This window comes from Manduca sexta, chromosome 23 (genome assembly GCF_014839805.1).
Source record: "Manduca sexta isolate Smith_Timp_Sample1 chromosome 23, JHU_Msex_v1.0, whole genome shotgun sequence".
In the NCBI taxonomy this organism is placed as follows: domain Eukaryota; kingdom Metazoa; phylum Arthropoda; class Insecta; order Lepidoptera; family Sphingidae; genus Manduca; species Manduca sexta.
Genome location: NC_051137.1, coordinates 3804810 through 3817691, shown reverse-complemented (window position 1 = coordinate 3817691; position 12882 = coordinate 3804810). Strand labels below are relative to the sequence as shown.

Below are 12882 nucleotides of genomic sequence, written 5' to 3'. Positions count from 1 at the left end.
AACTAAACTAATGTCTTGGAGACGAGGACATTCGTGTGCCGTTTTATCATCATCACCACCACCACCACCACTATCATCATCATCATCAACATCATCATCATCAACAACATCATCAGCCGTAGGATGTCCACTGCTGAACATGGGCCTCCCCCAAGATTTCCAAATGTGTCCTTTAGTACTTTTTAATTTTAAGTTTTGTTGGTATCACTGTTTAGTTTAGATGACCAAGTAATAAAATTTTCGTCTCGTCGGTAAATTATATTACACCCACGCGAATTAGCAACAAAACTCAAACGTATAATACGGAAAAATATTTCAACGTGTTTCATGTTTGTACAGCTGCGCTAATTTAAATATTCTTTACATATTAACTAGGTTTAAAATGACTAATTTGTCTGGGGTTGGGTTGTGAAATAAATAGTCCGTTGCTACTAAAAAGGTATTCCAATCGACGCAAAACCCAGTAATTTAATATCGTATCCGGATATGGTTTAAATATTTTAACAATCATCTACAATGTATTCATACTGGTAAAACGATTCCAAATTTAAATTTACACAATATCTATTACTAATTTAATATGATGTCCGGATTTGGTAAAATTATTTCAACAACCATCTAAAATGGAATAATATTGGCAATAAAATGTTCCAGATTTAAATTGACACGATATCTATTAATTTAATTAATGATGTCCAGATTCGGTCAAAATATTTCTATCAGCCCACGTTGGAAAAAGGATGGTAGTGTGTCCATCCTTGTCTACCACACGGATTGGCGCGATACGCACCTAACTGTAAAGCGGTGAAACAAACGAGCTGCCGGCATTGTGTGCAGGTTTAACGCTCCCAGAAATTTCTGTTATGATATTCTTATTTTTTCTATCATCCATATCTAGACATTTTTATTTGTGTATATGCCCAGTTTCGATATGACCTGGTTTTCAATTGGCAATCGTCACAATGGTTAAATGTTGAGTGTCATAACTTTATCCAGAATTTATTATTGACGCGTTTTATTAATATTTAGTATGTTTGCTGAAATCTCTTGTATTATTCGTGAACAACTAATAAAAACCACCCATAAATACATATGTTACTATAGTATACTTTAATTCCCAAAAGCCGATTATGATTACAAATTATGCTAATTGGTTAAAACCTCTATACAACAATGCTCCAGTGCACAAAAAAGATAATAGTGATTAAGTTTTAAAAACCGCCATAGACGTCCACATAAGTGTAAGGTTTTTCGGTAAACGCATTTGTATATGCGGTTTTAAAAAGCCGGTGTAATTGTTTCGACTGGCGAGGAATAATCGTCTTATTGGTCGACACTGTGTATGGATCGCATTTCGCTTACTATTAGATGCACTATGCAGTGGAGTCCTTACTGTGGGCGTATAAAAAACAGCGCACTGCTAAGCGCTGATACCCCTGAGCAGGTATGGTTAATGCAGCATCTACCTTTTTTTCTACCTAGTCTGCCGCCATTTGCCTACGACTCTCCAGAAACAAAAATAGCTTTAAAGACGTACCTCCTTCAGCCGCAACATTTACTCCGAAACAATTTGCTGTTCACACAATCATTAGTTCCGCTGCGGTAAGCGATCCTCGTTACCACGGACCGACAGAATATTTCGGTCAAGATTAATTCAAGTTCAAACCAACGTGCGATCGAATAATTAACAAAACAAAGTTTACTTTCACACTGTGAAGTGTTCATTTATTGTGCAATTATACTCACGGTTTCGTTTCTTTAACTGACAAAGTCCGTGGCATAACTTGGCCTTGCATTTCTGTGACGATTTGGATTCCCCGCGGATTTATGTGACGCACATTCAAAACAACGTTAATAGAGATAATGTCTTGTATTTTATATTGTAATGAATGTATCTATTACTAAGAAATCTACGTGGTTTACGTTAATAACTATTCCTTGTTTCGAAACGTCACCGAAAATACATACACTTTATCATGCATATATCTGACACTTAACATGCTAGACCAGCGGTTGGCAACCCACAGCCTCGCAGCTTTCTTTGCGGCCCGTATTTTTTTGTAAATGAATTTTTAAATTACAGAATATGTTAATCCTAGTCTTTTGTAATTACATATGAATTAAACTCCAATAAATAATATGTGCTTTAATATAAACAACATTTATACGTATTTATACCTTAAACTAATTTTGAAAAGAGGAACACCAGTTTCTTGCCCATTCTTCTCTGGTGAGAACTGCTTTCCGAACTGGTGGTAGAGATAATATTGACGGTATCTAAATAATATACAACATTTTACAGGTTCAAATAAATTATTTCATTTCATATTATCATGAAGAACTAATGCTGTTTGCCTTTAGTTCATTTTATCACTATTTGGTCCTTGCCAACCAAAAGGTCGCCGACCGCTGTACTAGACGAATCACTATATAATCACTAATCACTATACTTCACAAATTTTAAACATAATTTTAGTATCAATAACAGCTGAGGATATTGCTCAATACACTAAGTGGTTATCTACATAGTCTAACGGCCAACCTCTATATTGAAAGTAACAGTCATAGTTATTTATTTAATTTACAACTTTACACAATAATATAAAATATACTGTAGTCAATATTAAAAAATATATAGACAGAGGTGTGGAATTGGCAGTCTTATTGCTCGCTTGTGTTGTAGCAACTCTTATGGGTTTTACTTTAATATCATATCAGCCCTGTATTATTTACTGTCTCACTGTTGGGCACAGGCCTCCTCTACTACTGAGAGGGATTAGGCCTTAGTCCACCACGCTGGCCTAGTGCGGATTGGTAAAATTCACACACCCTCGAAAATTCCTAATAGATAATTTCTTAGGTATGCAGGTTTCCTCACGATGTTTTCCTTCACCGTTAAAGCAAGCGATAATTCACAAAGAATACACACATAATTATTTAGAAAAGTCAGAGGTGTGTGCCCTTGGGATTTGAACCTGCAGACATTCGTCTTGGCAGTCCGTTCCACAATCAACTAGGCTATCGCCGCTTTTTACTTTAGCTTTTACAAATTGGCTAAAGTATATTTCAATTAAAATGTATTTACGAAAAAATGTGCACTAAGAAGCCGATAGATAATTGGGGAACGGCGAAGCATAACATAAATATTTATGATTTCTACATAATCGAACATAGCGGCGTCACACAACAGGTTATTTGCATAACTCGCGTAATTTATATAATTGATGTGTAGTTTTTGTTTTGTGAGCACATTTTATCGGGTCTTTTTTGTTATCTAGATTAAAATTGTTATTTCATACACGCTCATATTCTTAATTAACAGATTTTAAAGATCTCCGATATGATTTATTTATAGTTCTTTAAAGATTTTTTAATTACTAGAAAATCACTAAATAAAGTCACATGTAATTTAACTTAGATGTAAATTGTCTCCTTAGTTCATTATTTTTCCCGCTTTGCTATAAGGAAGTGGACAATTAATAGTTCCATCTCCTATCTTTCTATTTGATTAATTTCGTTGATAAAGACAAATTAGTATTCCCTGAGAGTCGCGGAGCTTCAACGTTCGTTGTCATAAAATGCGTGCGTGCTGAACTTGGCTTATAGGAGTTGTAGTGGTGAGTATGAGGGCGGGAAAGTCCTACATGTTATTTTTCTACATTATTTTTTCTATTTCTATGCTACGTTTAGATTTGACCAGTTTAGAAAAAAGGCATGAAAAGATTTGGAGTAAGTCAGAATTAATAATATAAGAATGTCAATAAATATTTGGTGATGTGTTATATTCAGCATTTAAATAAAACAAGTTTTAATTTGCAGTTTTAGTTTTTTGCATAATATAAACGATCGTATAAAGTAACTCTCTATAATGAGTTGCGAATTAATAAAAAAAAACACTGTAGAAGGAGGCAAACAATAGATTTTTTTTTTTTATTTATCGTTCGCGTAGTTATAAAATACTATTGACGCGTACGTCTAAAAATAAACATGTGAATAATATTGAAATAAAACGATATTTTGGATATAATCGCGGTTTTTTATATCATTATTTTCTCCCGACGTTTTGACGGCTTTTCAAGGAGTCCCGCTCATTCTGCATTTGAAAAATTCGAGTAAAAATTGGAAAATTCTGTATAATTGTATAATGTAGGTAGATATTGTAACTTTGACTTTTAGGGTGACCAACACCTCAGTCCCCCCGTGACCATGTAGGTTGCGTCTTCGAAACGTCGAAAAAAAAAATAAACCACGATTAAATCCGAAAAATAATTTATTTTTATGTCTAACATTCGCGTAAACATAAGTAATCATTATGTGAATAATAACTACTTGAATGTTGAACATGTAATTTAAGGCAATTCAAGCCATACCGACAGCGTACAATTCGAATATTTCAAATGAGGTGATTCAAATATTGAATAATTTGATTATCAAATGTGTGACATGTCAAAGAATGTTATATTATGTATGAGTGAATTTATACCCATTCTATATTTTTAAATACTTTTATGTTACATAATGTTGGCCAAACATGCACTTAAACGTTTGCAATACACTGCATAATACAAATCATAATATGCACATAGAAATTGTATCAAAATCACATATATCTGATTTTCAACTATGCGTTGTGAGATGCAGCATTGCAGGCATTATAAAAACCTTGGTGTGTCATTTCTACATATGGAATAAAAATTACGAGCGTAATTTTCATCAATGTTTACGAAAGACATTCAAGATATTAAATCAGAAATTTAAACGGCTCAAAACAATTACCTTACATGAAAATCTTATACAGTGACGAAACGTCATATGAATACAAATTAATCGAAGAACATAATGTGTTAATCAAATTAATGTTGTAAAAACGTAATTAACAATTCCTTTTTGTTGCTCAATGTGCAATAAATCGATGGAGTAAACAACTTTTTATGTATATAAGCTAAATGTGTAGTCAATACATTCACTAATCCATGACGACATTGGTCACCATTTTTAGATTCATATATTCAAGTCAATTTTTGAAACAGTTATAATATAAAAACTGTAGTAACGGAAGTGTGAGAATACGTCAAATAGACTAGGAAATAGTTAAATATAAGTTACTCACAAAATCAACCTTCGCCAAAGATCAGATGTTTTTTTACGCGTACTAAGAGCCTTTACAAACGATGTAATTTTTATGTTAGGTATGCGCGTTATCGATGTAAAACTGTAGTTTCTGGCTACATCGCGTTAACTGCGCGTTTTATGGCCGATCAATAAAAGGTCTCCATCTTATCTCCTTTATCATCATTAGAATGCATATCCAAAAAACAGACAGAATGCATATTCTTATACGTAAATTTTGCGATGAATCACCGTAATTTGGTGCGTTTTTGCAAATGGCGTTTTCTTACATTGGAAGCGCGTTGTCGGCGCGAATAAAATACGCGGTCTGCATAAGTTCTTACACTATCGATTCGTTATATATTTAGGGTAAATATAGCCGGACATATCGCTATAGGAGCTAAAGTATTAAAAATATTCCCACAGCTGACGTCAAATAGCCGGACGCGTCGATTATAAACTATAAAGTTTCAACCGATATTTAACTGTTATTTTATGGTTACTGGAACCCACCGTGGTGCATTAAACATAGCGACAATATAATACAGCATCTAACATTCGCGTAAACATGAAAATTCATTATACAGTGTCTTTTATAATTATTATCTGTTAATTTATTTGTGGTCTTATTACTCATTTATTAATGACGAAAAATACATGCCAAGTCTAACATTATGAAGTAAAATACGCCAACTTCGTGAACTAGTTCTTTAGTACTGAAAATCGTTTTACAAATTGCAAGCCACATTTCTCAGGATTTTTCTTTCGGCAATGCTTCCGTACACAGGCGATACCGCTAGTAAAAGTTAGTAATACCAACAATGATTACCAAATTAAACTGCGTGGGTTTCAGACTACTATAAACTTGGGTCAGCGACACCGACTGCAACATTACCAACGAGTTTATTTAAATTACGACTACGATTTCAGTAATTACGACTTTCAAAAATACTTATACAGAAGTACACAGGCTAAACATTGCGTGTACTCCAACTATCAGGGGCGCAAAAAGGTCAGTGACACTGCAGAATATTCCGGGCCCATTGAGTCAATATTGGATGCGTATTGATATCATATCATAGTCCAAAAGGTTATTTATGTTCGAAGGAAGTTCCGCCTCCGCTGTATGATAGCGTGCAATCGCTTACTTTCCAAAAACATCTGGTTGGAATGAGTAATGTTTGACCGCATGTATTCATTTTATAGCGAGATCTGGATGAGTGGTATATGTTGAACTTTATCGCCTGAATTCTAGATATTCCTCAAGGCGGTAATAAAATTAGGTGTAAAGTTGAAGTACACCCGCCTTACTTTGTATACCAGAGTAGTGCTGACAGACATTTTCGGGAAGGTGTTTGAGGCAATGTTTAACATTGTTAAAGCTTTTTCTAGTACCTGAATACTATAATGCAGACCTACAAGGGTTGCAAGTCTTAAGCGAGCCTTGAATTATTGATTTTTTTAGATTTGAGAGTAAGAAAACATAATATATTTCTATGCTTATTTTGCCTTTATATGTGGTCGCTTCACTAAAATAAGTCCGTGTTATATGTGACTGCCGCAGTGGTGTATTTGTATTTCATGCGCAGTACGACGTCCTCTCTGAGGTCTCGGATTCGAATATCAGTTTGAGCAGTGATATTGGGTTTTTTCTTAGTATCAGCTCGGAGTCTGGAATTGGTGCCCAATATCGGCCATAGGCTCGCCCGCAATCACATCCCGAGAACCCAAATGGCGAAAATTGGTTGTCCTAGTTGCAGCGTCTTCCAACCCCTTCGAACATTACAGAAGAAAGTCAAAACCTAATTACACAATACTGGCCTGATAGATAGACGATGAATAACTAGACCCAAATACTTCGATAGGTGATAGTAACAGTAGATTTACTGAAAAGGCACCCCAAAATGTCGTAAATACCAAAATTCATTTTTTTTTTATTTGTGATGTCGGTTAAGGAGATTCTTTGGTCTTAATAACGATAGAGTTCGCCGAAATTACTCTAATTCGGGTACGTATGTTAGCAGGAAGTCAACAACTGTTAAGTATGACACTGAACTAAGAATAAATATAATATACTCAATAACACATAGGAAAAGCTATAAATAACATGTTGCGGATGTTATTAAAAGTTTAAGAATATAAATTAGAAACAGCGCAATTCTGACACTAATTGTATGTATAATTTTGAGTATTCGAGTGGTTTAGTAACTAAGTTCATGTTTTTTATCATTATTTGAGGAGCTTCGCCGTATTTTTACGACAATGTCGCGTATTTCCGATTTTATTGGTATTTACTCATTTTTCATGCATACAACCTAATCCCTTCTGAGGCAGGACTTGACAACAATTAAAATATTGCTTGAAGCGCCGATAGCCTAGTTGGGTATGGAACGGACTGACGAAGACGAATGTCCACAGGTTCAATACCCAAGGGCACACAACTCTAACTTTTCTAAAAATTAATGTGTGTATTCTTTGTGAATTGCTTGCTTTAACGGTAAAGGAAAACATCATGAGGAAACCTGCATGCCTGCGAAATCCTCTATAGGAATTTTGAGGGTGTGTGAAGTCTACCAATGCGCATTAGGCCAGCGTGGTGGACTAAGGCCTAATTCCTCTCAGTAGTAGAGGAGGCCCGTACCTAGCAGTAGGACAGTATTATAATACAGAGCTGATATGATTATTTATATTGCTTACATTGATACCTAAAGTATGACGTCCAATCCGGACGTACTCCGACAAAATATCTTGTGCGTCTTTTGAATTTGAGTTCACTATAAACAGTAGTATTCCTATAGTTCTATAAGCAGTTTTGTTGTAAAATTTATTTAGGCGAATAGCAAGGCTAAAACTGCTTGGATTTAATGCGTCAATAAGCAGAAACTGTTTAATGGTTTCGAACCTAAAATGTTCTTTAACGCATTGATTTGATTGATTAAATTGGTTTAAAAAGAAACAAATTAATAACTTGAACACTTTTTATGGAAAGAAAAGTTTCTCCCTCTCTTATATGTTGCCGTGCTCTGCAGGCTCCATAATTATATACATTCCTTAATTTATAAAACCTATTAACAATTGTGGACTGCAATAAATTGAATTGAATTGTATTATCAATTCTTACGTACTAATAGCGAAAATTCAATATGGTTAGATTATCTCATTAAAAGACGGATAAATGTATGTAAGCGAACGTAACGCCTACATATTTGTATGAGAAGTGAGGACGTTTGAAAACAGTATGTAAACGTCAATGTAAGCCGAGATCATCTGGACCCACTGACAACCGGTTACGCACTCATTACCCAGGTCGTGAAGTCGTCAACCTACCACGAACAATTACGTCGACCGTCAGATTTGATTCATAAACTTCGTTGCAATAAACAACATTTTTTTAGAATCAGCAAAATAACAAACACCGTTGATATATTTTATTAGAACCACAAAAAATACCAAAAGATACCACAACATTGTTACGATTAAAAAAAAAAATTAACAACAAACACATTTTACAGAATAGTATTTAGTAAGCCCTTACGTAAACATAGAAAAGAACAATAAGTAACAAAATCTGCATACCCAATACAAACTTTGAGAACACTTTGCAGCTCGTGCAATTCTTAGAATATTTGAAATCCCAAAATAAATTAGGCCTTCGACACGTGTTCGCAGTGTTATATTTCTTACGAGTTATTTTTATTTGCTCATTTCGAGCGATATTTAGAAACGTTAACATATTTAATGTTTTACTTACAATTACTAACACGTGACGCGGTTCAATTAACTTATTTAATGCGAATGGACTAAAGTTTAGGGCACGTAATATATTTAATTCCGAAATTACTATCAAAATTGACTTTCATAATGAAAATGATAAAAAAGAAAAACGAATCACCACTTTAGGTTTAACTCTAAAATCGTAGTTTTTTATATAAAAAAAAAAACAACATTATAGTCAGGTCCTGTCAGAGTTTATAAAAATATCATAAAACAGAAAAAAAAGATAAAAAAAACTCACCAACTAAAGTGTACTTGATGAGGCACGGATGGCACAGGTTGGTTATTGGCTGCCAGTGTTCATTGTTGACGACGTCTGCCAACTCCTCGGACTTGTTCGTCAGGAACAGGGCGAACTCTTTGAACGTGACGTCATTTCCTAATTCGAGAGATTCGTTCGTCGGATTCTCTCTGAACGCTTTGATGATCCTGCGACCGACGCGGTCCTAAAAAACAGATGATTGATTAAACTGGTTGTGGCGTTTCTTTTTATTTAAGCTACCATTTGTGTAGACCTGTTTGATAGTTCTATAGCTATGGTCGAAAACGTGATATGTGGAACATAAAATGATCGGTTTTTGGACTATAACAAGCAAGACTAGGTTTTATTTGCTGATAAAACAGGGTCGTTTTGACATTGCGTTAAAAAATGAAATTGAATATACTTTTTTTCTTAAAAACTACACTTCACCACAACTCTCTGGTACGGAACTAAAGATAATATGTAAGTATGTATAATTATAAACATTTGTTCTTAAGAAAAAACAAATCTATTTATGCTAAATTGACTCCTTCTATGCGGAGCAAATAATAAATTTTTATTCTCCGTCCACTACATTTTAAACGAAATGCGGAATTTAAATTAACATTAACATAGGAGCTATTAACGTAAAATATAATTATTTAATAAATAAAGAATGCTACTTTGTTATCTATATATATAAAAATGAATCTCTATTTCCCTTGGTCATCGCATCACGCGTGAACGGGTGGAACAATTTCGCTAATAAAGAATTTGTTGTATTAATTATTGTCAGGAGAAGGTTCTTATGAAAGAAAAAAAAATAAAGTTAGTAGTTAAGTAAAAGAAAGAAAACTTAACGAAAATATTATTATTTTCTATAACTGTCAATTGTTTGAAATAACTGTCAGCGATTGACAGAATGCGCGCTGCAAATGCATAGTTAAGACGGGACAACGTCTGTCGGGTCAGCTAGTGTTATATAAATGTATTTATTTGCAGACATTTACAAGTCAATAATAATGTCAATGAACAAAGTTTATACTTAAAATCAATATTTTTAAAATGGTATTTATCTAAAAAGATCAAGGTTGTAACTAGTTGCTGTGCTAAATTCATCACATTGTAAATACCAATCAAGATAAAAAATTAATGGTACAAATTTCCACCAAACTTTTAATTACCTCTAGTATAATTGACCACCTAATTAGCAGATCTTAATAAGATTTTTTTCAAATCAAAGTGTTAAAAAATAACATGTGTTCCGTCCCATGATATGATAGGGGCCGTTCAAGTATTACGTAAAGCAATTTTTGAAGTTGTTTGACCACCTACCCCCCATGTAACCCGCCGTAACGTTTTCCTGTACGCCCCCGCCTCCTCCTCAAAAAAGTAATGTAACTCTAAAATTATTATTTTTTTCGCATAGTACCGGAAATTCGCTAAAATACCTTTGTAATTGTTTTAAAATAAAAAATCCAATGTTCCATAACGCGTTGTACGAACCCCCCCTCCTGTGCCTGTAACGCATCGTAACAGTTTACATGATCCCCCCTCCCGCCCCTCCAAATTGCGTTACGTAATACTGGAACGGCCCCATAGCCATCGTCATCGAGAACAAATTCCAGACAGGGCTGATACTGAGCTGAAAAACCTAATAACCCGAGACTTCAAAGCAGATTCCTACTGCGCACGCAATATAATGATTTACTATTATGGCACCATGGCTGTCCGCAATGTTTTCCTATGCCATTAAAGCAAGAGAAAAAATATGTTATATCAAAATATCAGGCCTTACATCGAACCCAAGACCTCGGCCTCGGCACTCATGTTAATTTACCAGTGCGTCACTACGTAAGATTAAATATTTCCTATTTTAATTACCGTAATTCCGGTATAATTAGTTTCTAAGCACATCCTCTTACTTCCTTTCGGAAGTTCGTAGCGTATAATGACTGCCATATCTGAATGAGAATCAAATGCCTTATGGAGCGGCCACACTGAAGTGAAATTATATCAAGTAGTTTTAAAAATCTTTCCTTGTTTATGGCATACGTATCGTCGACAGCAAATTAATGAAACGGAATATTGCAAATTACTTAATAAAGATTAGCTTCTAGGAAGCATAAAATTCATACGTCTTGCTAAATATGTTTATTAATTTTGGAGGCAATAAAATATGTTATTTTTGTAATATTGGAATATTTGTATAGTATGTGATTTAGAATGTCATCCCTAATAATATAATAGTTTTATAGTCTATGTTTGATAAATAAAAAATATTAGGTTAGTTGTCTCTGGATCACGCGTTGAGTACAACGTAGTTTTATTTTAAACTTTTTTTTGCTCGCGGCTTCGCCCGCGTGCAGGACTTTTCCGGGATAAAAGTTCACTGTATGATAAAAGTCTTGCTACATATTTTCCCGGTACAGATAGGTTCAAACTAATTTTATCCCCATAGGGGTTGAATTTATCAAAATCCTATTTAAGCCAACGTCTTCATCATAGTAGCTCCAATATTTAATTTCAGTTCAATCAGTCGAAAATCTAAGAAGATTTTTACAAACTTTCATCCCCTATTTTATCCCCTTAGGGGTGAAATTTATCAAAATCCTTTCTTAGCGGATGCCTACGTCATAACATCTACCTGCATGCCAAATTTCAGCCCGATCCGTCCAGTGGTTTGGGCTGTGCGTTGATAGATCACTATGTCAGTCAGTCAGTCAGTCACCTTTGAGTTATATATATTTAGATAACAATTTTATATATGGTTGTGTTAAAGATTTTCCATGCTAAATAAAACAATACTCTACGACAAAGGTACTTCAAGTTATCATATAAATTTGATTTTAGAGTTGAGTAATTTAATACGACGACATTAGTAAGATTTTGTTATCCATCGTTCATCAATTTGCAATCGTTACTCTATAAAAACAAAAGTGTAGATGCAACTTTACTTGTGAAACGACGAAATTACTTTAATAAGGTAAAAAAATACATGTACATATGTAATGTGCATACTGCACACTATTGCATGTCCTATCTGTAATAATAAAAGTCAAGTTCGTAATTTTGAAAGTTTATGAGTTCTAAGTAATTTACATCTGACACTGTATATTAAATTGAAGTAGTAAGAAGTAAAAAGTAAGTTAAGGCGTTAAGTAAGAATATTAAGTATTGTCGCGATGACTTGATCTCCGGGAATTACACCGTATTGTCGGTTTTTACCCTTATTTTTTCTTTGTGTTTATTATAGTACTTATTCTTTGCATTCTGTTTGCTTGTAATTGATTCTGCAACTTACTCTTAACTAGCGTATATGTTAAAACATATATGCTAGTTAAGAGCATATTACCAAGATATTAGTTAATAGCAATTTTACCAAGATATAAATATCTTGGTAAAATTGTTACAATTGTAAGCAAATCTAAATAAATATGCATCAATGATACAAATACTTTTCTAAGGCATATATACCCTTTGATATCCCTGAATATAATAGATATACAGTGACGTAACAAGGTGGCATGACGGGTCAAATGCCACGGACAGAGTTAAGAGGCCAAAAAAAAAACTGAGTTCTTTGTGTATTGGGACTTAAAAAAGGTTGCTCAACAAAATCTATAATATAGATACAGATTTTAGTGACCCCATTCGCTTTATTTGCCAAGGGTCTTCGTTTGTAGTTATGTATCTATATATTTTACTAGCTTTTGCCTGTGACTTCGACCGCGTGAAAAAGCTTTCCTGTGATAAAA

At 34.0% G+C, this 12882-nt stretch overlaps 1 protein-coding gene across 1 annotated transcript in view; it reads right to left on the bottom strand.

The window, feature by feature from the left end:
- The window catches only part of LOC115448128 (carbohydrate sulfotransferase 11), a 34829-nt gene that overhangs the window by 14330 nt on the left and 7617 nt on the right, over positions 1 to 12882 (bottom strand). Inside the window, exon 3 of the mRNA XM_030175443.2 lies at positions 9125 to 9329. Within this exon, the coding sequence (XP_030031303.1) occupies positions 9125 to 9329 (205 nt within the window). The remainder of the gene's footprint in view (positions 1 to 9124; positions 9330 to 12882) is intronic.